The 27954-nt window shown below is 32.2% G+C and overlaps 4 protein-coding genes across 6 annotated transcripts in view; 1 reads left to right on the top strand and 3 right to left on the bottom strand.

The window, feature by feature from the left end:
- Nucleotides 1–1927: 1927 nt before the first annotated feature.
- Nucleotides 1928–8948, bottom strand: Pod1 (coronin). Of its 2 annotated transcripts, XM_074241008.1 has the most exons (9): nucleotides 8798–8948; nucleotides 7854–8063; nucleotides 6720–7609; nucleotides 6459–6611; nucleotides 5323–5808; nucleotides 3032–4874; nucleotides 2683–2816; nucleotides 2423–2512; nucleotides 1928–2260 (listed from the first exon to the last, which is right to left on the bottom strand). In XM_074241008.1, exons 2-9 carry the CDS (start codon nucleotides 8011–8013, stop codon nucleotides 2252–2254), a joined length of 3765 nt encoding a protein of 1254 aa, XP_074097109.1. In that variant the 5' UTR covers nucleotides 8014–8063; nucleotides 8798–8948; the 3' UTR covers nucleotides 1928–2251. The 2 variants fall into 2 exon arrangements, with proteins under 2 accessions (XP_074097109.1, XP_074097110.1); XM_074241009.1 differs by lacking the exon at nucleotides 5323–5808 and having other exon boundaries at nucleotides 8798–8946.
- A 165-nt stretch (nucleotides 8949–9113) lies between these two features.
- Nucleotides 9114–12364, bottom strand: LOC141526178 (TBC1 domain family member 19). The gene is made up of 9 exons (XM_074241014.1): nucleotides 12159–12364; nucleotides 11674–12042; nucleotides 11493–11615; nucleotides 11137–11341; nucleotides 10922–11070; nucleotides 10493–10723; nucleotides 9917–10428; nucleotides 9669–9855; nucleotides 9114–9264 (listed from the first exon to the last, which is right to left on the bottom strand). The coding sequence occupies exons 2-9, from the start codon at nucleotides 11767–11769 to the stop codon at nucleotides 9196–9198; spliced, it is 1572 nt and encodes a 523-aa protein (XP_074097115.1). The 5' UTR covers nucleotides 11770–12042; nucleotides 12159–12364; the 3' UTR covers nucleotides 9114–9195.
- Nucleotides 12365–12580: 216 nt separating this feature from the next.
- Nucleotides 12581–16624, top strand: LOC141526176 (uncharacterized). The gene is made up of 6 exons (XM_074241010.1): nucleotides 12581–12738; nucleotides 12889–13176; nucleotides 13248–13346; nucleotides 13689–13850; nucleotides 13967–14204; nucleotides 14300–16624. The coding sequence occupies exons 2-6, from the start codon at nucleotides 13107–13109 to the stop codon at nucleotides 16605–16607; spliced, it is 2877 nt and encodes a 958-aa protein (XP_074097111.1). The 5' UTR covers nucleotides 12581–12738; nucleotides 12889–13106; the 3' UTR covers nucleotides 16608–16624.
- An 823-nt stretch (nucleotides 16625–17447) lies between these two features.
- LOC141526177 (uncharacterized) overlaps nucleotides 17448–27954 on the bottom strand; it is an 83275-nt gene continuing 72768 nt past the window's right edge. Inside the window, exons 4-7 of one of the 2 annotated variants that reach the window (XM_074241013.1) lie at nucleotides 21418–21622; nucleotides 20145–21056; nucleotides 18579–19616; nucleotides 17448–17861 (exon numbers count right to left, since the gene is read on the bottom strand). In XM_074241013.1, the coding sequence (XP_074097114.1) occupies nucleotides 17782–17861; nucleotides 18579–19616; nucleotides 20145–21056; nucleotides 21418–21529 (2142 nt within the window). In that variant the 5' untranslated portion in view covers nucleotides 21530–21622 and the 3' untranslated portion in view covers nucleotides 17448–17781. Of the gene's footprint in view, nucleotides 17862–17912; nucleotides 18060–18578; nucleotides 19617–20144; nucleotides 21057–21417; nucleotides 21623–27954 lie in introns of those variants that run through there. The other variant, XM_074241011.1, reaches the window with a different exon arrangement.

Below are 27954 nucleotides of genomic sequence, written 5' to 3' on the forward strand. Positions count from 1 at the left end.
TATTGATGAAATACATGTAAGATATAAAGTAGATACAAAGAGACGTCACTACTGAGACAAAAAAACTACATGGCAAATCACCAGTATCAACACTAAATGTTGAGCTTCGAGGTACTTTTAGGCTACGACCCGTTTTAATTATTTGGTCGAAAAGTATTCGGGTCCACACGCTGACAGTTATACATTAATTAAAACACAACACAATAATAAATAATTAAAAATTATTTTACTGAAAAAAGTACTAATTGAGCTTGTGCAAGTCAATGTACTGAAAAAATAGAGTAATGTTTTAAAATCAATTATAATAAATATAAAATAATAAAACTATTAAACGAGTATTACAATTTTACTCTTAAACTTTAATTTATTATTCTACTTGTTATGCTCTTGGAATGCTCTTGGAATGACCGAGGCCTCTGTTTAAAATTTATTCACGCCGCTTACAAATAGTTGTTTTATAAAAATCAAAAATTGTCTAAAATTTAATCTTTTTGGCACCTCGTTAGTTAATGGAGCAGGTGTTACATTAATGCTTGATAACAGTTAACATTAGACATACATAATTAATAATTATCATTGTTATTGTCTAGATATTATGTGAAATCGAAGCATGTACAGGAGATTGTAGCACCAGATTTAAATTACATTACTCTCAACACACAGTGTTTACAATAAAAATGACAATCGATCATTAAAAATTCAATTAATTTTTTTTTTCATTTAATTATCCAAATGATGCATTCATACTAATAAAAAAATATATACCATAGAAAAATTGTATTGCAATTACAATTGCAAAAATAATTATTATTATTCGCAGTGTAAAATACATAAAAAACTTGAAAAAGTTTAAATGGGTTATATTTAAAATAATTTATCGGTATCTATTAGTTATATTATTATTATTATCGTTATTTAGAAAAAAATTGTTATTTCCCAGCCAATTTGTGTCCGGAGACACAAAAAATTCCTCGACATGTTCTTTGTTATTATTTTATTCATTATCAAAGTTTAAGTGACAGTCTCTTTATCAATCCATTTATTAAAGACTCAAATCGATATGGTTCTTTGTCTTTAAATTATTTATCATCAAAACAAATAAAATTACGGAATACTTAATTACAGTACTGTAAAGTATTGCATATCATCATCATCATCATCATCGTCACTATCTTATTTAATAATCATAGTAATTAATCAATATTAATAAATTTAATATCAATAATAATAATATTATAATTTATTTCATATTATGACTCGTGTGCGTACGGTTCAAAGAATATCTTTTACTTATTCTTCTTTTTAATTATTTAAAAACAAAATCTCTTATCAATTGAGTATTATTATTTATCAATAATATTTACTTGAATTTTCCGTTATATTTTTTATTTTTGTTACTTTGCTAATTAAAAAATTTGTCAAAAAGTATAAAAATTTTAGTATCATTTTTTTTTTCTTTTTTTTTTTTTATTTTGTTTGTTTGGTTTTTATTTTTTTTAAAGACAAGATTAGATAATAAAGACGAAGATGAAGAAGAAAAAATACGACTACTTTGGCGAAATATTATTGCGCAAAAGTAAATCGCCTACTCGCCTCTATAAATCTACAATTGTTATAATATAATTATAATACTAACATTTTAGCATCAATATTACGTACGGTAGACTCAAATGTCTTTAAAATAATAATCAATAATAATAATAATTAATAAAAAAATTTTTTTTTAAATCATTCGAGACTAGAACTATCACGCGTTACTATTTAAAAACGCCCAATATTAATAATAATAATAAAAATAATAATAAATTGAGTATATAGTATTGTCGAGTTCGCAATTATTTTCAAGGAATTGATTTTTTTTTTCTTTTTTAAAGACAAAATTTACAATGAGTAGCACGAGCTCCAATTGCATTTGAAATAAATATACGTAATGCCAAACATAATTTATAAAATGTCTATTAAATAGCACAAAATCAATGTTAGTGCATTAATTATTAATTTATAATTATAATTACGGTCATGGATAGGCTTGTAATTGAATACTTGGACTCAATAGAGCCAAACGATGGCGGAGTATTTAATATCTCTGTAAATACTAAAATATAAATAACAAAAAAAATAATAATGTAAGTGAAATAAAGGTTTAGTTATGGCTTAGCTCTGGTGAGCCAAATGGCTGTGTCTTGTACACGATCGCAGCTTATTTGAATATTCAAAATTATCTTGAAGCGGTTGAATTTGTAAGATTGCTTTAATCGTCCTAAAAAATAAATAAATATTTCATTAATTTATTAATCAATTATTAAATAAAACAGTAAAATTTTTTCTAAAGAATAAAGTAGAGTGGTGTAATATAAATATAAATATACGGATGCACTTAAAAAACTAGCAGACATGAAGAATGCATGAAGCGAGTACGTACCCATTCGTGCTCGTCAACGCCCTCCATGTGATCTTGCTCCAGCGAACACTGAATCATGTCACCGACCATGTTGCTCATGTTTTTTTGGATCTACCACACAAGTATAGCAAACACGATACACTCAAGATAGTCAAGTAGTAAATTTAAATATTACGCTGCTTATAATTAATCTTTTACTACATACAATGTAGAAGAAGTTTAATTACATCGCGAAGAAATATCATGCATTGCTAATTTATTTATTTAAATAATATAACTACCTCGTCTTGTTTGGCTTTTATCAAATCTGAGTTCCATCCCATTCTTGTCAATGATTGTGATGAAACTGAAAATTGTGACGTTTGTTTAGCGGAAATTGGCGCGGTAACCACTCCCTGGCCTTGGCTCTCCGTTACTGCAATTTAAAAAAATTTTATTTTATATTTAATTGCATGACATTGAAATTGATAGACGTTAGAAATTTTTTTATAATTTTATAGCAATGAAATCATAATAAAAAAATTCCAAATGTGAAAGTTAAAAAAAAAATTATTAATGAAAATTTTAGAAGCATTTTTTTTAATTTTATTGATTTGTGATGAAATAAAAAAAAATGGATAGCTAACTTACAGCAGTCCATTCCAGGTGGTTTCAAGCTTATCCTTGGTGCATGTTTATTAACGCCACTGAACCACTCAGCAGAAGAGAGAGTGGGTGTCCAAGTGACCCTAGTTGGCGGGAAGAGATCATCTTGGAAGAGTTCGCTCTTTATTCGTGGAACAGTGAAGCTTAGAGGTTCGATGGTGTTATTCGTGAGTCTGAGCGCAGATGCAAACTCAACACTCGCGATGTCACACTTATTCTTCGGAAGAAATGACAGCCCTTGGTGGAGACTGGCGCAGCGATGATGGCTCAGAGGGCAGCAGTAGGGAGCTTCTTCAGTGATCTCGTAGGTGTAAATCGTCGAGTCTCCACGGCCTGTCAGGAACAGAGTCGAACTGTCTTCATCATAGAATGGCATTAAAATAGCCGGTGATACATCCAACCCGACAGTATTGAGCGGAGAGTTCAATTTATCCGCTTTAAAGAGAATAATCTGACGTTCTGATACTTTATCAAATCCCATGACAACGAGATAACGACCGTCCAGAGCCCAAATAACTCTAGCACCTCGCGTACCTACGGGTCCTTTGCCCTCGTTTATCGCAGTTTCGCTGGCTCGCGGTTTGTAGACCCTCAGCTTTCCATCTTTGCAAGCTGTCGCGAGATACTGGCCACAAGGTGACCACGCGAGACTGAAAATCTGATCTGTATGTCCAGTCAAAGTTATCTTGGCGATTGCCGAACCCGTGCCTGAATTCAAGGGTGCCAGGTCCCAGATTTTTACAGCCGTGTCATAAGAAGCCGATGTCAGAACGTCTGCAGCCAGTGGGTGGAATTTAATAAGATAAATTTTATCTGAATGCGCTTCAATGGTGAATTTAGGTTCATTTGTCGGCTCAATCAATCCACCGACTGGTATCTCCCACAATCTAATAATGCCGTCGTCACAAGCAACAGCGAGTCTCTGATTGTCGAATGGATCCCACTGGAAATCCATTATGCTCGCGCCGTGTACCAGAGCTGGCATCACGCCATCTGGAAGTCTTCCAGTTTTTTTCAGCTCCAACACGGCTATTTTTCCTCCAGGACCGCTCAATGGAACAGCAACGCGGTCAGAGTTGGCATGAAAACCGTCGCATTCACCAGAAATCTGTCGACTGATGTTGCGAATGTTCTCAATGTGCGTCGATTTATGACCCGGTGTACCTTTTAAATGTCGGAACTTAGATACACGGCCGAATACTGTAGATGTTCTCTTGGGTGTTGGCGTTAAGATAGGTTCTGGTTTTTCCAAACGCGGATCCATACTCTGCTGCCTCAACATCGGTACTATTTTTTTGACATCGTCCTCTTTGATTACTTCGCTCTTTGTCTTGAATGAGTCTCTCCTCCTGAGAGCCGTAGGAGACCCCATGGCCTTCTCAGCGAGGTTCCCGTCGGTCACTGAGACGGACCTGCTTTCATACAACCTCCGTCTTTCAGCGATTGAATTCCGGTTAGCAGCTCCACGCTCAAGATTTCCCGGCTCTTCGTTCTCCGGTGACTCGTCTTTAACTTTTATCTCAAACAATTTACGTCGCTCAGCGGTACTCGGTGTCTTGGGTTTGTATCCAGAGTCGCTTGAGTTTGCGTCTTCTTCCATACTGCTTGAGTCACTTTTCCCGTTCTCTGCTTCCTTGATTCGCTCATTGTCATAAGTCGGTGACTTATCGGAGTCTGTGATCACGTTTGTGTCAGAACAAGCATTTGTATCTCCCGTGGTGTATCCGTTACTATCGGTACTTGGTGCTACCGGAACAGAGAATACCTTGTCGAATGAAAATTCCTGGCTACCTGACTTTGCTTGGAATGGTTTTGGTCCTAGTCTTGGCTGTAAAAACAAATATTGTCATAAGTACTAAATTTTTTTTTTGCTACAAAAAAAAAATTTACTTGAATCAATTAAATAATTTTGAAGAATTTTATCTTCTTGATTTGAGTAGAAAAATTCTTAAATGAAGAAATTTTTCTTCGTTTAAATAAATTTTACTTAATTCAAGAACTTTTCGTTTTGATTCAAGACAATGAAACTCTTAAAAATTATTTTCTTGGTTCAAGAATTATTCTCGTGATTCAAGTTAATTTTTTTTTTTTTTTTTTTTTTTCCAGTTTAATTTAATAAACCTATAATTACCGATACTTAAAAATATTTATAAACTAGTTAGTTAAATAAATAAATATATAAATTAATTGGACAATAAAAAAAAATTACTTCTATTAATAATCTGACATTTATAACACTAATATTTATAACTCTAAGAGTGACGTTTCCTTCGAACCTTGTAGCCTCCAACGATATTGGGGTTGACGGATGTGACAACAGAGCCGGTACTTGGTGAAGTTCTAGGACGAGCAACAGGCTTAGGTTCTTCCTCGGAAATACTATTGGTGCGAGAGGATCTCGGTAGCGGTTTTGGAGGTACTGATTGTCCATTTTGTATCTTTCCTTTTAAATCTTCATCGGTATCTGATCTGACAGGTTGCTGCTCAATTCTCTCCAACTCGTACTCTATCTTATTATCCTTATCCTTATCTTTATCTTTTTCGTTATTATCTTTATCCTTGTCTTTGTTATCCTTCAGACGATCTTTTTCCATCTCCTTTTCCTTCTTATCAATCTTCTCTCGCTCTTGAATGATAGACTGTATTTTAGATGACTGCACAAAGCCTTTCGGTGTCGAGTGCAAACTCTTAGCTGCTTTAGCGTTCTCTATTTTTATTTCCTGCTGGGTTTCTTTCAGCGATGACAGATTTCCTTTGTGGATCTAATGAATATTATCAAGTTGTTTTCATTTTGGTTTGATTTACAAGCCCATTTAAAGCTCAACACACAAAAGCCGCTAATTTGATCCACTAATTAAGCCGTTGCAAAATTGACAGCACAAAAAAATCTTATTGCTAATGTGCACATATTATTCAGTTTTTTTTTTTTTTTACATAGCAAATTAAATTAACATTTTATCAACGATAACAATGGTAATAAAATAAAAAACATTACACAGTATTCGATGAGGCAAAAAAAATCTCCAACGTGCTAGGAATAAATAATTTATCCGCACTACTTGGATTATTCAAATATTTTCATAAAGAAATAACACTCAAGTTGGTGCTCTGAAATATTGAAATAATGCACATACAGAACTAAAAATCATACAAATACGTGAATGAAACAAATCAATAAATCATGATCTTAAAACTATAAATTAAATACGTGCTAGATAAAATAATTATAAAATTTTATCTACATATCAATACTGCGAAATCTATTGTCAACTAAAACGAATAATTAAAAAATAACTGGTGTAATTAAGAGCTATAATTAAGTCACATCAGTATCGCAAGGTAAAAATAATAAGTGTAAAATCTACCAAGCTACAAAAAGTAATTATAAATAATAATTAAGTGAATTATTCACCATTATTGGTTCTTCTCCTTTGGCGCGTTTTGCTGGATCTAAAGATATTTTAGGAACTGGAGCATTGTGACCTTTAATCCAAGCCTCGGCGGTATTTTGAGCCATACAACCAGCGGTATCAGGATATATGTCACCATGAAAATCTCTGTATGTCTATAAATAACAAAACAATCAATTGGATAGACTTAAATATAACATAAGTGGCTTAAAATTAAACTGAAGACTTAAATTGTAAATTGAATAAAATAAAAATATACTTACCTTACGCGGCACTTGATACATAATAGGAATAACCATATTGGAAGTGAGTTGAAGCACTCGATTGACTTCAGCTTGCATAACGTTCAAAGCCCGCTTGGGAACTAAGCAAACTCCCTTAGTCTGTTCCCCGCTGTGTCGTATTCCTTCCACCAAAAATGGATCCTTGTCGGTGACCTCCAAGTACATTATGGTTGTGTCGCCCTTGCCGGCTAAGAAAAGCATATTGGTATCAGGGTCGAACAGCGGCATGAGAATTCCAGTGCTGCAGTCCAACTCCAGAGTTTTAACCGGGTCATTTAAATTCCTTAGGTCGCGTATGAAGACTTGTCTGAGTCTCGCGGCATCAAATCCCGTTGTCAGAAGCCGGTCACCATTTCCGAGCCAGACAATTCTCGAGTCCTTGATGCTCTGATGACTCGAGGACATCTGGACAATGGATTTACTAGCCCGTGGATCGATTATACGGACTTGTTTGTCTTTGCAAGACGTTGCCAATAGACTTCCGTCGTACTTCCAGCTCAGCGACTGTATTACATCAGCGTGCTCATTGTTTGAGAATAATTCCTGCTGGGAAATAACGTCCCACAGTGATAAATTTGTGTAAGATACTGTTGTCAGTAAATGCTCTGCGGTAGGATGCCAGCGAACAACTTCAACTCGTCTTTGCCGGTGTGAAAATGTGCACTCAGGATTACACAGAGACTCTTCTAAGCCGGCTTCTGGAATGTGCCATAACTTAACTAGACAATCTTGCGATCCAGTTGCCAATAGTCCGTCATGAAACGGTGAAAAATCTATATCTGTTACTGTGTCCGCGTGAGCGTGCAGCAGTGGCATTGTTTTGCTTTTTCTACCGCAATCTTCCAATGGTAAAACCGCCAAACTCGATCCTGCAAATTATATTATTTTCAGAAATCAATAATATTATAATACTGAAGAATTATTACTGACTTTTGTAATCAAATACTAGTTTAAATATTCTGTATAATTCTGATAATTTTTATCTTATAAATTATGATAGCTTAAATAGATATTTGATAATTTTTATTCTCATAAAAAAATTTCAATTTAGAAAAAAAAAGATACCATGCATGAAATTTCTACATTTAAAACCATAGATTGATAATTATTTACCATTATGATCGACATTAAATGCCATAAAGGCAGCAGAAGCCGCAATATTGTTGCCATAAGTTTGATATGAACCCACGCAAATGTCCCTAATACATGCCTCAGGCTTCGGGACAATTGGAGTTGCATTTTTATACTTGGAAGCCTTAAATCTCCAAGCCATCTTGCATCAGTAAATTTAAGTCCACCCGGTCTTACTTTAACTCATGTAATCTGTAATAAAAAATAACAATTTATAATTACCCACAAAATTAAACCTTCTACTCCAATCTTTAAAGAAATACTAACTATTTTTTTATTACTATCTAAGTATAATAACTAAGTATGATGGATGTTATAATTAAATTTAAAAGTATTATACAATAAAAATTAAATGAAATTGACAGGGGATTCAAAGTAAATTTTAATCGGCTGTTACATTGAAGGGTAACAGTAGTTGAGTAATAATGGATGACAAAAAAATAAAACAATGTAAAAAAATGAAATAAACCGAACAAAGTAAGTGTGTATGTACAGTACAGCACGCTATAGACAATGAGAGTAGAGGCCACTGAGTTGGGAGGTGAGTAAGAGACTAGATTGTTTCGACGGGATAGAATGTTAAAAAGACACAAAAAAATGATGTCGCGTAACCAGTAACCAGTCTAGTCACAGTAACAGAGAAGTAAAGCTACTGTTGTACTTTACTCAGGGTCGAGGGTGTTTTACTGTAACATAAAGCTGTGCATGACTAATATTATTCGGGGGTGAGGCCGCAACTACCCCACCCTCTGCTCTGCTTCACTCGTTCTTTACTCGGGGTGCAACTAAAACTTGGTTATAAACGTATACCTACACTATCTCCTATCTGCTATCTGAAATCTACAATACAATACAATACAATACAATTGAACTATCCTATCATATATTTTTTATCTCAGTGTTATTATTTATGCAATGATACTCACTGATTGGTAATAAGTAGGTGCTTGTCACTGGACACTGTTTGGTAACTCAATAAATGTTAATATATTTTTAACAAATGCAGTATAAACACTTGGTAGCGGTGACAGGCGTCGCGTATGACAGCCGGAAAAGAGAACCCACCCGCAGTGTCTGGCTTTGTCAGACTTATCTCTATGTACGGCGTCTCACTCGCCCCACCCTCGTCATGCTCCTTGTTCACTCGCAATTGCTAGGTACTGTATCTATCTAGTACTGACAGTCTAGACAAAGCTTCTAGTGGATAATATACCGACTGAAAGTACTGTTATTTATTCACTACCGCCTTTTTTTAAATACTTGTCTTTGATATTTAATATTTGTTTATTTATTTATTGTACAATTTCATTTATTTTTTATTTTTTTATTCTTTCAATAGTGCTAGCTGAAGTAGTGGCATTACTTTCAGAGACGAAAGATCTGCTAGGATAGCCTGTAATTAAAAAAATAATTTAATAAAAGCACTTTTTTTTATAAGGTTAAAGATTTTTTTTAATTAATAATTTTATTGAATAAATTTATTTAAATAATTTTTTTTAAGATTGCTTGATTATAAATCATTAATCTAATAGTCTGTAATTCATTCACATTTTTTTTTTTTTTTTTTTTTTTTTTTTTCCCCAAAAAGGTAAAAGACCCAGTTGCAATTTTATTTTAATTAAAAAAAATAAATCAACTTTAATAAATTAATAAATAAAAATTTTAAGAAAATTGGTTTCTTTAAAGCATTTAATTTTTTTAATTAGAATAAAATTGCAAGTGTCAATAACTGGGTCTTTTACCTTAAATTTATTGTGTTAATTATTTATTAAGTAATTAATAATTAAAAAAAATTACCTCGACATTGACTAAATTATTAACTTGCAAAAGATTCTCTTTTCTAAAACTAAGAATCGTTACTGCAAGTAAAGGAATTATTTCTAAAGAATCATATCCTAGAATAAGATCCCAAAGATAAAGTAATTGCTCTGGTGGTAAGTGTCCGCTAAAACCTCTCATTAACCATTTGAATACAATTTTTACTCTGTAATAAATTAATTATTAAATAGATTGTTATTAAATTTAATAAATAAAAAAAAACCTACGGTTGTATCTTCATATTTCTGAAGTGAGCCCACAGCTGAGGTTCATGACACTGCAATAATCTCTCGAATAGCAGACACAGAGCAACAATTCCTTGCTCATGACTGGAGACCGTGTGAAGTCTCAGCCAATATCTCAAATAAAATGCTCGGAAGGTGAAGTACATGGAGCAAGAGTCATCGTACAAGTAGCAAAATGGTGTTGCGTACATAGTAAAACCGTGGAAAGGAATTACACCACTTGGTGGAAAAACTAAAGTATTTTCCAGAGCTGCTGGCTTTCCTTGGAGAATCGCGTGAATTACTTGCCCACCTGCGCTTCTATCAGTCGTAACCGGCGCCAGGACTTCTGAGTCTCGGGAGAAACATAACATTGTCTTGTAGAGGACATCCTCGAACACGAAGTACTGGTCGTCGTTACTTGCTGTTAATTGTACGTCTTTTATTATCAATTTATCGACCATGATGTCGTACTGTAAAACTAGTTCTTTTAATTCTTCATAGTACTTTCTGTCCTAAAATTAATATAGCCAATCAAGTAATCAATTAATAATTCGAATGAATTAAATAAACACGTACGCTATCTTTAACAACGGAACCAAGTACCAGCGACCAGAGACGACCACGAAGAGCCCTTGGAGCTCCACGTTTTAAAAATTCTTGTGCTATTGGTGCGTGATTGCTACTAAGAACTTTTTCACCAAAGTCAGTACGTTCTGCTTCAAGATTTACAAACTTTCCTGTCGCTGGCATGTCATTATTAACTCCTAGTAAAGCTACTCCTTGTGCTAATTCTGCGTAGGTCGTCCTCTAAGAAAATTAGGTTGCATAACATTTCAATTAAAGACAAAATACTTGCGAAAAAATAACCGAATAAATTTTCTGCAAATACTTCTTTAAATGGTTATTTTGTCGCGGTAATTTTGACTACGGTTATTTAAGCGTGACACCGAAAATTACTTAAAATGTTTATTTTTTTTTGGTTTCAAATGAAAACTGAATAATTACCAGTTGTTCTAAAGTTTTAACTTGAATTTGAATGTGACTGAACTCCCATTTAGGCTCATTAATCTGTTTCTTCACCGCTGGGTCATGCACACTAAACAGTACTTCCAGAAAATCTTTTGGGGCGTACAAAGGACGGTACGAAGACAAATCTATTTAGAAAATTTATATAGTTAAAAAATTTCAATTATAATTAATAATAAATAATTTAAACACACCAATGTCAAAAGTACTCAGTTCATTCCACTTGTCTGTTAATTCATCTTTATCAGCGCTTGGACGGATTCTTGCAAGTGGTATATTCAATTCATTACACATTGAATTTAATGACTTGTGAATTCGTCTTTCCCACTGTATTTGGGCTTTTTTCAAATAATTTAAATCGACGTTTGATTTTTTTTCTTCTGATGACTGCAACGGTCCCTTGAATAAAATTATAGTTTTTCAAGTTTTTTACAAATGAAAATGTTTTTTTGTGACGATTTTTTCAATAAAAAAAATAATAAAAATTTTTAAATGTCGGTTAATTTAATTTTTATAATGAAACTTATAATTTATATTAAATATAAATTACTTGAGCCCGTGTCCAATGAAAAACAGTATTTCTTATCTCTGTTTCTACGCCATTATTTTTCAACGCTTCGAGTAATGTACTTTTAAAATTATCCGTTTTGACAGCCGAGGAAGCAACAATTCTCTGTAATTTAATGATTATTAATAATTGATCTTTATTAATTAAAAAATTGATTGATTACCTGGATCTCATTGTATAAATTTTTATAGTTACTCATACATTGAATTTCTTCGGTCAATTTTTTAGCGGTGTTATCGATATTTTCATTATTTATCATTACTTTAACCAACCACTTTTTTTGCTTAATTAATTGAAATCAAATAATAGAGATAAGAAATAATTTTAATAATAAAAATCGAAGATAAAACCATGACTGTCGTCGCCATTTGTAAATAAAATATTATTCCCGGGTTATAGCTAATTCCACGCGCATCTTTTCTGCGCTTATTCAAATCGATACAAATAATTCGAGAGATCGATTTTTTAATAAATCGATTAGTTAAGTATCTCCATCTACTGGCGTGACACCTGCCGGTGATCATTTTATAACCTACAAAAATAAAGAAACAATTGTTTCCAATAATTATTGATTAAAAAATGTTTTTTTCATTTTTAAGCTCTTGTTTTCATTAAATAAATGATACTCCAACTTTTAACGCTCTTTACCTGCAAATTCAAGCTCCAATTACACAATAAAGGCCATAATAAGCGCAATGATGAATTTAGTTCGTAGTTTTTTGGAAAGACAGCGCTACTAGCGCTCTTCCGGTGAGAAAAAATTACCAAGTAAACTGAAATATTAAATAAATTATTATTAATTAAAATTTGTTAATTTCTTCGGTGTTCTAGATGACAGTGCAGTTAAAAAAAAATAATCTGAGAAGTGCACGTGCTTGAAAGATTAAACAATCGGCCATCTTGGACCCAGTCGCAGTCCCGCCAAAATTTTGAAAGCACTATAGCCAGATCGAGACATAATATCGAGAGTGATGAAAAAACGGAAGCCCTCGTTTTGTGTTGGTTGATCTTAAGATCTCTGAACACCTAAGTGTAATTTATTATCACGTATCCCAAGAATAAAGATAAATGCAATAACTCATACATTTAAAAAAAAAAATATACGGTTTAGCATTACCTGGACACATAACCTCTCTTTTGTTCAATTGTTTCGGTTGTGGTTTGTGATTAGATCAATTTTGTATATACTTTATACTCTGTGAACTGTGAATAAGCTCGTAGACACCAGGTACATATTACTGCTTACGTTAATTATATATATATATATATATATATATATATATATATATATATATATATATATATATATGTGTGTGTGTGTTGGTATATAATACCCATATAATGTAATAATAAATATAAATATATTTTGTGAAAATAGGCTCCGGAAAAATGTTGCGGGCTTTTAATAAAATGGAACTGGCATTCAACCGAGTGATGAAGTACTGAAGTAACGATTTTACCGAGACTTGGGCGGTAAAATATTTACCATTCGACATCACCATACATCATCAGTTTCTCCAGTTACTATGCAATAAGATACTCTCACTCGGATTTATTATTTTTCTTTTATTTTATTTTTTTATTTTATAAATCGAAATGGATATTTCGAGTTTACTTGAGGTGCAAGTCAATGAGGGTCAAGCGTCACCAGAACTGGGATCGTCAGGTTAGTTTTCTTTTATTCTCATCGTTGTGAATAATTGTAATAAATAATTAACCTATGATTTTTTTTATTAGATTCAGCTGATCAAAAACCTAAAAATTTTATCCAATATCGACCTTCAGAAATTGTTACGCCGGAAGAATCAAAATTTTATCGTCGTATGATTGGAAATGGTGAGTTTGTGATCATATTGAGAGCACCAGACGTCTCAACTTTTTTTTTTAAACTAAGTTTAAATTTCTCAAAACATTTACTAAAATTTTTAATTTTAAAATTAATTTAGTTTTTCAAAAAACTATTTTTTTTATGATCAGTGAAATTTATTTATTTTTCTTTTGACACCATGCCTTGTATATTTGTTTACAATGAAAATTTTGAAGTTACAAATATTTTAATAACAACAATATTAATAACAATAAAATTAATAACAAAAATGACTAAGAGAAATAGAAGTGACTCGAGTTGTGTTTACAATAAATGATGATGGATAATAATTTATTTATTAATAATTACAGATGTTGCTCAAGTACGATTTCGTAGACTCCATTGTACAGCTTGTGATGAACACATTGGATCAGCACCAATTGATGCATACAATATGCAGGAACATCCAATGCTCAAGACCCTGTTGTGTGCCCAATGTCGAGAATTTTATGGTGACGGAGATTTCGAACAAGGTATGTATTTTTTTGCTTAAAATAATTCCAAATGTGATAAAAAAATAACTTGAAAATATATATAAAATAACCCGGTGAAAATATATATTTGAGAAGATGCGATTATTTAAAATCAGGTGAGGACGCAACGGATATGTTTTGCCGTTGGTGTGCCAATGGCGGGAACCTTTATTGCTGTTCGTACTGCTGTAACACATTTTGCGACAAGTGTATCAAGCGAAATTTCGACGCTGAGGTACGTGAAAGGATTGAGGAAGACGAAAAATGGAGGTGTTTTGTATGCGATCCAAAGGATCTTTATACACTGAGAGGTGTGTGTCGAGCTTTGTTACTTCACGTAAAAACTGTTACGAGGTAAGTAGTTATGTCCAACTTATTTATTTAATTACGATCCTTGTGAATTAATAATTAATAATATTAAATAAATTTTAATTTTGCGCTAAATTTAGGATACTAAAGGGGAATCCAACGATGTCGCAAAAGGACATTGATAATAAAATGGAGCAGGATGACTCGAAATGTTGCGTTGGAAAACGTTCCACCCGCCGTAAGCGCTCTGTATCATCATCCAGTTCGTTGAATGATGATATTGACCAAGGAAGTTCCGCTAAAAAAAGCAAAGTCAAAAATGGATCGAATAAAAATCGTAAATCTACATCAAAGGATCATAATTACAGCAATAGACCAATGCAAGTGATTTCGAACGGTAACACAAGATTTTTATCTTCTACGAGATTTTTGCCTGCAGAACCAAGTCCACCCGCTCAATTGTCAGACAAGGACGATATACCGGCGCCTTTGCTGCACTTTGAGCAGACGATGATCGAAGGGGACGGACAAGTACTTCCTAATCAGCCAAACGCAAAAATACCAGACTGTATTCTCAACAACAGTGCGATCTCATTGAACCCGATACCCAAAAATCTATTCCGCGGGCCACCGGGTAATATTATAAATCTCCGTCCGATAAGATTAGACTCAGTGCCCCCAGGAGCGACGCTACACCGACTAGCAAGGATACAGACCCGACCTAATGCTCCGATGGTAACCATTCCCGGGCGAAGTGTTTCTATAACTACTGCCAATGTCAATCAGACTCCCAAGACTTTCTTGAGATGTAAAAATCTCGGTGCAATCCCCACGGTGGCTCTAACTACGCCGAATTCGACGGCTCCCAGTGTCATAGACATCGACAGCGACCCTGAAGAGTTGCCTGTTACGACCAACACCAACACCAATACCAACGACAGCTCTAAACCTCAGCAGACCTCCAGTCAAACTGTTAAGGTTATTAATCCTGTGGCACTTGCGAATGCCAGCCTCGAAGACCGATCACCGATAATGTCATTAGACAATCCTCGGAGGAAAATATTTGATGATGTTATTTATAATCCTATAAAAGAAGTCGACAAACTAATTACTAAAATTCGAGGCAAGCTAAGGGCGGAGTTAAAAAAGGCTGCTGGAAATTTGGCGGACAATGAAGCTCATAATGCGCGAGTTAGGCTAACTACTATCAATCGGTGTATTTATCAGGCTGTTGATGAACTATCGTCTTTTAATAATACTATGATTCAGCAATATCGGCCCTGGAAGGAGTCAATAATTACTGGAGACCCGATTGATGATACGAGTAAAATCGTGCTGAAGAAAGGAGAGCGCAGTTATAAATATACGCCTTTTGATATGGACTGTGAGAGTGAGTCAGATTCTGATAGCGAGCTGGATAAAGTTGATGATATTGACGTAGAACAGTTACTAGATTTTACTAGTAAAATCAAGCATTTTGTAGAAAAGGACACGATAAATCGGAGCACAAACACTGAAGTTCAGACCAAAAGCCAGGGAGTGCAAGTCGAAGAGATAATTGAGACCAAGGACTACGACCGGACTATCGGGTATTCGTTGCTTATGAGGACGGATTACGACTTTGAGAAGCGGGAAGAAATTCATAAACCTACCAGGATTCACGATCACAACTTTGGGAAGTATGAAGAGCAGTTCATTTTTTATTTGCAACATCTGGAGAATCGCGGCGAAGACAAAGATACTGATGATGATGTTATTGAGAAAGTACCGCTGACTGATTTAATTGACAAGGATATCGCGAGACAAGAAAAGACGATCGAAGAAGCTAGTGATCGATCTCCGAGGCCGACTGAAGTTAGTGAAAAAGAAAAAGAGTCTGAAGTAGTCGATGTCGTTGACCTCGAAGAACCTGTTGAACGAGGAAAAACTCCGGTCAATATAATTGCCGATGCGGATCCAGGTGTTGAGGCGAGTAGTGAAAAAAATTCTGATGATAGTACTCGAGTTGATACGTTGTGTCATGACGAAATTGACGTAGTGAATGTTAGTGGCGAGGCGATGGATGTTGACGAAACGAACAGACCCTCTAGTCCGAGTTTGAAGACTTTGAAGGACTGTAATGGTGATCAAGATATTTCTGTCGCTGATAATAATGAATTTTCGGAAGAAAATTTGGATATTGTAGTGACGAATCATAAATCGCCAGAACCATTGAATAATAATTCATCAATAGAATTGGACGATGTTCCTGGAGTTTCACCCGCTAAATCATTAAATGACTCGCGGGAAAATAACGAAGATAAAAAATTAACAGCGAGTCAAGAAGCCAAACATGAAGAAACTGTGATTGCTGTTAAAACTTTAATTGAAGAAAATAATAGTGTTGATCAATATGATAGTTGGAGAAACAATGCTGATGAAGAAGACGAGTGTATGGTTCTTGACTAAATTTATTTATATATATATATATATATTTTTTTTTGTTGTATCTTTTTAATTATTTCTCTATATTTTGTAACAGAATAAGATATATAATTGAATTTACTTTCTTTATGAGCTTAGTATATTTTTTTTTAAATAATTATATAATTATTATTTTAATTAAAATTGATATTACTATCATTTTATTGTGCAGTAATGTTATCTCTTATAAAATATTCCCTTATGTGTTTTTTATACTTTTGCATAATCAGAGAGCTGACATAATTTGTCTTTACCGCATAAATAGACTGTAAATATTAATCAAATATTTCTGTTGATTTAGATTTTTTTTAATTGGAAAATTTTTTTGAAATTGAATTTTCTCTGATAAGTTAACGAATTAAATTTACAAAATTTCAAGTCAAAATAATAATTATTAATCAACAGAAATTTACACAAGAACAAAAACTAATAAATAATTAATAATTTTTCATTTCTCACAATAAATGATCGTAAAATCAACAATGCATTATTTGTAAGCTATCAATAGTAATTAAAAAATGATAATTAATATTAATATTAGAATTAAGTATAAATAAATGAATGATGTACAATTGTTTGATTATGATGAGCGTATGTGAGAAAGAGAATGCTAGAGATAATTTTATTAATGAAATTTATGAATAAATGGAATTATTATAAGTAAAAATAACATATAAATTAATTAAATAACGTTTAATTAATAAATTTTTTTGTATTATATATCTTTTTATTTATAGCACTTAATACTTTACTTTATTCAAAGCGTTTTTTTAGTTTTATCAAATAAATACATACATAACATTAAAATCTAAAATGCAGTTTCAGTTTCTTTTTTTTTTCTTAAATATAAAATGCACTATGTGTATAGTATAAAAAAATATATTAGAAAAATTACAAGTGGATACTCCACTAAAATAATTTGAACATTTAAAAATGTTTTTTTTTTTTTTTTTTTTTTTTTTTAAATCTTTTGCTCTGTCCGCGATAGCAACTGACGACCGCAGATGAACCGTGAGATTCTTTCGAGCTTAAATCGTCTTGTTAAATCATACTGAACTTACAAAGATAATTTATTAAAGTAAGTTTAAATAAATTGCAAGTAAAGAAGTTTAACGCGCGACTCAAAGAATCTCTTACTTATTTATTTATTAATTGACACTTAGTATCTAAATTGTCCTTTCCTGCCCAGGCCATTGTGGTAGACTCTCAGCGGTGTATAACTTCCATTTCCATTCATACCTGAAATTAAATTACACAAAATTATACAAAAAATTACTACAATAATTAATATACTAATTTTTTATTTAAATATAATTATTTAATTAATTAGTAAGTAGAGGAAATCAATAGTACAGGCAGTTAAGGTAAGTGAGAGTGAATTTTTAATCTTGATTATTAAAAACTTACTAATCGCTTGTTCGTGTTCTTGTAAAGCAGCTTACCAAAGAAAAAGTATAAGTAATTTAAATGCTCAATTGTAAAACATTATCATTAATAATTTATATTATAAAGAGAATAAGCAAAATTTTATGGCTTTATTAAATGGCAAAATTTAAGTACCCACATCAATAATTAAGTAATGACCTTGTATCTTGTGAACTATTGATATTTTTAAAGATATAAGCTCATCCTGATGTTACACTCATCAAGACCTTTCATTTGAGTACCCACATCAATTTTTCATATATTTATATATTATATATATATGTATATATGAAAAATATATCAAAATGCATGTGGGTACTCAAATGAAAACTCTTAATGAGTGTATCACCGGGATGAGCTTATATCTTTAAAAAATTCAATAGTTAACAAAGTACAGTGCAATTTAACAAAAGTAATTATTTAATAAAGCAAAATTTTATTTATTTATAGTTATTTTCAATTAATTAACGGTCATTAAAATTTTTACAAATATGTAATTATCATGTAAAAAATTTTTTAAATAAAAATTACCTTGTACAATAGAAGGAGTAGTACGCGCATTTTGAATCGTCTGAGCATGACATTTGGGCTTGAGGATTCCGTGATACAGAACGAAGTAAAGAACAGCAATTACAGCAGCAGACACGGCCATACATTGATAAACATACTTGAGAGATAAAACTTCCGTGTCGCCGATCTGGACGTACGCGCCGATAACAGCTCCGAGACAGCGCCCGATGCAGAAGTGGGCAATCACTGGCAGCGCTTGAGCAGTTACCGTGAGGTTTCTTGGGATGAGGTGTCGCATATAGAGAATAGCAGTCACCCACATGATGCCGAGAGTGAAAAGCTCCAACGCCTCGGAGACCAGCGCCCACCACGGGTCAGTTACCACGCTCAATCCAGCGAACCTGACAATGTACATGGTGAACGCCATTATAAGTAGATTGCTGTGGCCGCAGTAGTCGACAAGATGTTCAGACTTCCAGAGGAACAAAAGTGCCGGCAAAGCGCCGACTGTCAAAATGACACCTATCGCCAGCGAATCGCCAGTCAATTCTGTGAGATAAAGCGAGAGGTAACTGTCCATCACGCTCCAAAGAGTACCCAGGACAATTAGAACCACCACCAGAGCTGCTGTTTCGCTGCCGTATCTTTTTACCGCGCTCATTGGTACAGCCAGCATTCCAGACCTTGTATGCCACCACCATTCTGGTGGACTCAAAGGCATTCCATTAGCCGAGAGCGCTACTATTGCAGCGAGAATCATCATTGCGACGTGCAGGATTATCGGCAAAAGATACGCCGGTTTTGGAGCTATCAGGAGGTTGAGATACCCGGCTAAAGGTCCAAATAGTGCAAAACCAAGTGACCCGAATGCCAACTGTCTACCGACGTCACCTCGACCGCAGGAAGTTTCTCTTGTTGCTATCACTATCGCTGCGTCTATCAATGTTACTGCTGCTGTTGGAAATATATCCGCGATCGAACGGATAGTCAGATACATCCAAAATGTCATATCTGGGTCACCGGCTACTTGTCTGCATTGATTTTCCGTGTGAATGCTACCTGCAAAGGTCAATAACGCCAAGTATTATTATTATTATTATACTCATTGAATAGATGAAGATCACTTAACATTAATTACAGGTTTATTATAGTCGCTTTTATAAGGAATTAAAAAAAAAATTTTTTTATCTCTTATGAAGAGTTTAAAAACTTTTTTTTAATTAATAATTCTATTGAAAAAATTTATTCAAGTAATTTTTTTAAAATTGCTTGATTATAAATAATTTATCTAAAGGTCAGTAATTCATTGACATCTTTTTTTTTTTTTCAAATTTAAATTAAAAATTAAATTATTAATTTTTAAAATTAAAATTAAAAAAAAATCAACTCTAACAAATTAATAAATATAATTTTTAAATTATAAATTTAAAAATAATTGGTTTTTTTGAGAACATTTTATTTTTTTAATTAGAAAAAAAATTGCAAGTGTTACTCTCCATTCGGGCTACTGGACAGCAATTTTTTTTTTTTTTTCATTGCTACGATACTTCTAGTTAAAAAAAATTAATTGCAATCTAGTAAACATACCTGGTAGCACAAACGGGTCAAGTATATCGCATTCAACAGAGCAAGTCTGATTAAATTTAGCCATATCAGCTTCCAATTTGCGTGGTATCCTACAGGTAAAATCTTCAGTGATTGGATAAGCGCACCATTCGTGTTTATTACGTGTGTTACTGGCCTGTCTGAAGCTCGCATTAACTGGCAAGCTTCCTGTGTCACTAGTGTAAACATGACAAACCTTACTATCACCCTCATGGAAACACAGATGAGGTGGTTCGCTTTTAGCCTGGATATAGCGGCGTCGTTTGTGTTTTATCGGGACTTTAGTTCTCCATTCGATGTCTTCATTGCTCAAATCAGCATACTGGGAATTGCCGTGGCCGTTGCCTCCGACGATATCGCCGCTTCCTTCATCGACACCCAGGACTCCGATATCGGTGTTTGGAAGAACATCGATAGCAGGCGTCGGGCTATTTAGGAACATATGGTTCGGCCTGGGAACTATTGGATGACAAGCGTAGTTGCAATTTTTCAGGAGAATCGCGCAGACTCGGCTCTCGCTGGTCCAGTTGTAGCACGTGGAAAATTCATTGATGCGTTCCTGAAATACTGTCGCGCCTTCACGGTTGCAGGAGAATCTAAGTGTGGGTCTGTGCTCTCGTGGAAGCTCTATTCTCTCAACAACAGGCACCAACAGCAGCAGTGAGTAGACCACAGCCGACAGAAAACATACCAGAGCTATCATTATTCTCAAGTAGCGCCCGTTTGATGGCTTAGAGCCTTGCCGAGCTGCTATCTTGTCCGCTACTGGTGCTGCTATAATTGGTCCTAATATCGCTATTACAGGCGATATTATTGACACCAGTCGCGTTTCTTCCATTGTCAGTCCCACCGCAATCATGTGGAGTGGAAGAAAAGGAAAGAGACAACCCATACCTGTAAGTAAATAATTTTGAAGAAATTTATTTTTTTGGGTAATTATTTACAAGTGGGGTTAGTCAACTCATGCTAGCCCACACGGTAAGAACAAGATTACACTGGATATCATCCCAGACTGTAATGACTATAATCCAGAATATCACTCAGTATAATCTGGATTACAATGAGTATAATTCAGATATCACGCAGTATAATCTGGATTTTTTTAGCTACTATTTGAAATTTTTTTTTCACCACAGATATCACTGAGTATAATCTGGGATGACATTCACTTGTAAATAATTACCAAAAAAATTTTCTTGGTTTTATTTAATTTTTTTTTTTCAGTCTAAAATTAAAATTAAAAAAAAAATCTTACCACCAAAAAAAATAAATAGAAGGCACTTGAGGGATATTAAATTTGGATTTACAAATTTACGTGGTGGTAACTCCTTGATGGAGTCCATCGTTTCTATTGAAGCCATCGACATCTTGGCTCTCTTTTTTAAAAATTTATTTTTATTTCTTATTGACCTAAATTATCCTCGTAATTATCTTCTACAGACATTCTGGATCGCCGGGCCCTGAAAAAATAAAAAAAAAAAAAAAAACATTTATTAAAGTTTTAAAATAACACACGGAAGAAATAAGTTTAAAATGGGCGTTGATGCGACGAAAGAGAAATGAAATAAATAAAAGAGTTTTAGTTTGAGGGATAATGATCCCGGAGCGGATGTCAGCATGTCTTATCCCATTGACCAAGACGATTAACAAAGCCTCTTACTCTACTCTAGTCATCATGGATCGCATCCACACACGCTGGTTGTTAATGAAAGCGTCCTGTCCTGTCTTTGTATTATACCAGGGGGCCAGGAATTGCAGCCTGATGTAATATCCGTTTGTTTTTTTAAATTATATTAGCTAATCACTCGGTGGTTGTAAATTGCCAGCAAGGTTACTGTTTATTTATTTTATTTTTATTTTTATTTGCATTTACATTTCTTCTTCTTCTTCTTCTTCTTCTTCTTCTTCTTCTTCTGACAGTAAAATAAGTAAATAAATTCTCATGTTTGTTTTTATAATTACTGGCAGGTGTAATGCGCTCCCGTGGGTATCAGTGACTTGATTTACTTTTGTTGGGGTATGGTGCCAGTGTACTAGATATCATCTCACGTTGAAAATAATTGCGCCGGCTTAGCTGCTGCTGCATGACCAGCTATAGACGTTACGCCAAGTGTAACGAGAGCCATGCAGTGTACTAAGAGGAAGGAACTACATGCTGGCACTGTGGGTATTATATAGAATAGAAGAGGTTAACGAACCACGAGCGATGTCACTTAGCCGATACAGGTGTAAATAACCACCACGGAAGCTTTCATGCTTTTTCTGTCATCAAAGCCTTCCGATGCCAGGAAGTTTATTAATAAGGAATGATAAATAAATTCTTTATTCAATCATCTATCATCACGTTGCATTTTAAAATTTATATTGTTTTTTTTTTTTTTTTTTTTTAATTGAAGCGCTTTTAGTTAAAATTATTAATAATAAAAAAATTAAAAGTTTTTTCAATATTTTTTAATTTTCATTTATTTATTTATTTCCTTAAGAGTTTTTTTTTTAATGCTTCTTCATTTCTTCCCTTACACAGAAAGAAAGAAAGTCTTGAATCAAGCGTAAATTTTTTTAAGCCAAGAAAATTTCTTCTTGCTCCAAAATAACTTCAATCTTCCTTACAATTTTCTTGGTCCAAACAAATTTTTTTTTTCTAAGTATAGAAAATTAATATTGTCAGTCGTTTTTAGTTTTTTTTCTATCCAAGGGAAGTAAAAACAGAAATACTCTTAATTTTTTAGTGATTGATTGATGGTTTAAATAATTGAATTTCTAATTTCATTTTTTAATTAACTAAAAATAATTAAAGTTATATAAACAGGTAAAAAGGGCAGAAAGCAAGAGATAATTTAAAAATTTCAGGATAGATATAAATTAGAAAAAGTTTCCCTTGTGATTTATGACGGAGATAAAAGGTACCGACCAAGTAGAAGAATTGAAATGGAAAAAAATAAAAACCCGAATGGAGGTAACAATTTTGAGTGTAACTGATTAAATCACTCACGAATTTACTACGACATTGCGTGTTTTGTTGATTTTATAACTTGGATAATTTATATGATAATTGTGTAATATGTTTATACTCATTGCTTTATTTATAGAAATGACGAATTAAATAATTAGTTATTTTTTTTTTTTTTTTTCGATAGCCGTAAGTTTGTAATATTTGTAATTTTTTAAGGAATATCTGATACGATTCCGGTTTTGCGTAAATACGCGAGCGCTTACTACTCGCAACCCACTTTCCTTGCGGGCTTGTATGTGTAAACTCTTATTCATGACTATACAGCGTACATATGTCAATGCAAATATATACACCGCAATCTGAACCAAATACTATGAAAATTAATATAAAATTGTATGTATGTATAGAAAGAAACTTATTACAAAGTTTTTATTTGTTGGCTCTTCATAAAAAATTACATTATGACGCTTAGAGTCTCTACACAGTAACATTACATAGACATGTTAATATTTAAAGGGATATATAAATTGCTCACTGTATACCGAGCTCTTTTTATTGTTCCTGAAAATGAGGGTCGTAAAAGCTGTTTTTACGAAGAGATTAGAAGCTTTAAAATGGAGAGAAAAAAAAATTTCGCGCACATAAAATTGTATTTTGCTTTTTTAATGAATTTGCAAATTGGTAATGAATTTTTAATTAATAGCGTAGTGAAAATTTTACAACCATTGATAATATTATTATTATTATTTTAAATAAAAAATATTAAACAATAAATTTCTCTAGAATAATAAATATTTGAACCGTGAAAAAAATTTCTACAAACAGTTAAGTGTCGTGTGAATTTACATGGAAATAGTTAATAATATAGTTGATGTTCAGAGAAAGACTTTGGGATGACACACTTGGCACATAACTCGAAATTCCGCTACGTGTTATTTATTTCGCATTTTACTTCTTTCTTTATTACCATCATCATCACATTTAAATTTAACTCACTTTCACTCATTGTCAGAGCGTTATTTAATTCTACAACAAATTAAATACCCAAATGAAAATGAACATATAGATGTAATTGTAATATATACATACAAGTATTACATTTTAATGAATACAAGGTAATAGAGCGTACTCGTTGTATTAATAAAACCGATAATCTATTAATTTGATACATAATCTGATAAATTATTAATAAAATTTCATTCCGTCAAGCAGAGTTAAAGTAGGTTAAACTAATGTGAAATAAATTCTACGAATTAGATTCAATCAAAACGATCAAAGTGTTATTTTACATTGAGAATGTACAGATGCCTAGTGATGGGTTTCTATTTGAGGTAAATATAAAAATATAAATGATATCATTACATAGTTACTATATACATGTACATACAATAAATGGTATTATAAAAAGAAAAAAAATTTTATAAATCTCAATATTTAATTAACGTTGAATTTTAATTTCTTTTTTATCCAAAATTGTATAATTTCAATTAATTTTAAATATTTTCTTTTACATATTTAAATTTTAAAATCATGATATTATTTTTTAATTAATATAATCTGATCTTTGACGACAATAATAATAAATAACATATACCACGTTTGTTTTTGTTTTTCCTAGTCTTGGAATTTAAATTTAAAATCCTCGAGCTACAACTGAACCATTTGAATTTCATGTGAATCTCGATTGATTAAAAGAGATTTCAAGCGTTGATTATAATGAATTCATTTTAAATTGGTTTGATTAATAGACTGATGGAGAAAACTTTTATGTGTTATACGTATTCACACTTTAACACTTGTGGTAATGATGATGAAGATGATGACGATGACGATGAACTTTTATAGAGAAATTATTTAAACGAAAGTTGAGACAAACGTTTAATTAATTAAATTATAAATAATTAATGATAATAAATAATGATAACAGGGATAATAGTATAATGGCAAATTCCCCGAGTAGACTAGACGAGCTGAGAGTGATAGTTAAATTAGGTTAACGAAGTCGTTGTCGTTCAGTAAAATAAGTAACTCTTTTTATTAAGTATCGTCATTGCTGTTAACTTTTAGCGCTGTAAAAATAAAAATTATTTTATTTTACATTCTTGGGCAAATAAAACCGATTGGAACTAAAATAACTCGGTTTATTTTGATACGTTGTGTTTTTTTTTTTTTTTTTTTTATAAAATTAATGATCGAAAGCATGTGTCTATTTATGACGACAATTTGGGTTGAAATTAAAAGAGTTTACTAAATAAACCCTCTATTTAATTTTAATATCATTATCAATATTTTAATAATTTTTTTTATTTATTTATTTAGAGATAAATCAATTTATTAAAGAAGAAATTTATTCAATTTTCAAGATTTATTCAAGATATCAATTTTATGTTATTGTTATTCCCTCTTTGATTTCACGAAGAATTGAAATTACAGTTCACTGAGAGTAAACATAAATAAAAATATCAAGATGAAGATAAATAAAATAAAATGAAAGAGAGAGTTTTGAGATCTTGTAGTGAGTGTTGGATTTTTATAGGCTTTGCCAGTCTGTATTATATTTCAGGGTCAGGTCTCGCACTCTTATACATTATTCTCATTTCATCTATTCTTGTCGATGGCGTTATGTACCAACAATAATGAATAATAATAATAATAACAATTAATGGTCATAATAAAGATGATGATAATAATAATAAAAAATATACAATACATAAGATTATTATGTATGTATTATACAGATAAAAAATGAAATGGCAACATGACATTTCAGGCTGTTCAAATTTTCGGGCATTGATTTTTTAAAATATTTTTTTTTTTACCAGAATAAAGACGACAAAGAATAAAAGACAAAACTAAGCAAACTTTTAGACGGAGTATTTACCATTTTTTTTTTTTTTTTTTTTTTTTTAGTTTCAATTGCGAGTGGAAGTATCTTGAAATTTGTCAACTTTCCAGAATAAGAATGAAACTTGAGTTTAAAGTTAAGTTTAAGTAGTCGGGCGTTTAATAGTCTAGTCCGTGATGGGAATGGAACTTGAGCATAAAATTCAAGTGTAAGAAATAAGTCTGTCATAATGAATTTACACGGGAAATGAAACCGGTTGAAATTTATATTTTATGTCTACATATTATTAAAATGAAGAAATAGTTAACATTGGTACGTAACAGTAAATATAGAGTACAAGACATGTAATTTATTTAAGAGTCAATGAAACTATTTAAAAATATCAGCTGAATCTTGAAAGAAAATGACTTTTTTTTTTTATTAAGTGTTCATTGAACCGTCGGCGTTTGAAATGAGAAAAATAAAAACATTGAAATAGAAATAAAAATAATAATGCAATGCAACGAATGCTGAGCAGAAAATTTAATTGAAGAATACAATAACGAAAAAAAAAAAATAAAAATAAATCATTGAATGATTTATCGTTTGCATACACAAAACATAATGAGGATTCGTTACAGCTCTGGGCATCGATCAATCGAGATAGAAACGAAATATTACATTGGACGAATGAAATTATTCACAATAAACTAACGGAACGCGAATTATAAAATAATTCTTGAGTTTTAGCGTACGGAGAGATAATAGGAGCTAAAATGGTACCTGGAGGAGAGAGTATAAAAGATCCGCGATGGAGGATCGAGAAAATAAGTGTAAGGAAGAAAAAAAATTAAAGGAATTGCATCACGTACTTGGACACACACGCTTGCTCTTGGTCTTGGCTTGCCCGATTGAGATCATCTGCACATATATGTACATATATATTGTACGTATATGGTATGTGGTGTATATATGTGTATAAGATACCTGGAGAAGATCAAGAAAGAGAAGAAAGAAGATAAAGAGAAGGGGCAAAGGACGCCGTTAGATCGAGATTAATACCTTGCTTTTTATTATTTAAACTATAACTATAACTATACAGCAATTTTTAGTTATATTCGATCGTTAAAATTTTTTATTCTGTTTATCCTTTAGCTTGTATTATTTCCGAGACACTTTTTAATGGGGAAAATATCGACTTTTTATCGTAAAACTTTATGTCTGCTATCCGTTTGCTTTTTATTGGATGGATACTGTACTTGTGCAATTTACGAGTGTCAGAAGACAGCGATAGTATTCATTCAAGTTCACTGAATGTGAAGGAAGATACGGTATTTGTGACGATTGACGATATAAAAGACGCTGATAGACTGGACTATTTCGTTAAATTCGATTGATAAATTTTAATGATTTAAAATTTAATAAAATCGACGAGTTTTAATTCCCGATCTTAATTTTTTATTTATTAGTCTGAAAAATATATTTAATTAGTGGGACAATAGATATCTAGGACGCTGGAAAAAATTATATAGAACGGTATTTTTAGTAATTTATGATCTTAATAGTTTAGTAATTTATTGGAGAATTAATTATGTTTTTTTAGATTTAGTATCGCTATTTATTTTGAATTGTGACTGAATCGAGCACGATAGGACCGGGTGGTACAGCGATCGATACCTGAAGAACAGGTGTTGCAAATTTAAATTTAAATATATTTTTTTTTTAATTCGAATTTCAGTTAATAAAACAACGCGATAAATAATATTGAGAAAAAACTAGGGCAATGTAAAGAGGATTGAGTGATTAAAGAAGCTTATGATGCACCTCGGCCAATATAAAAATTAACAAGGACAAGCGAATTTTGTATTTGATAATTGTTAATATACACTGAAAAAAAAAAAAAAAAAAAAAAAAAAAATGATCTTGAATCAAGATAAAAATTTTTGAGCCAAGAAAATAATTTTGAAGAATTTTATTGACTTGAATCATGATGAAATTTACTTGATTCAAGTAAT

Source organism: Cotesia typhae, unplaced genomic scaffold (genome assembly GCF_013202065.1).
Source record: "Cotesia typhae breed Kobodo isofemale line unplaced genomic scaffold, CoteBio_Ctyphae contig_33, whole genome shotgun sequence".
Taxonomy (NCBI): domain Eukaryota; kingdom Metazoa; phylum Arthropoda; class Insecta; order Hymenoptera; family Braconidae; genus Cotesia; species Cotesia typhae.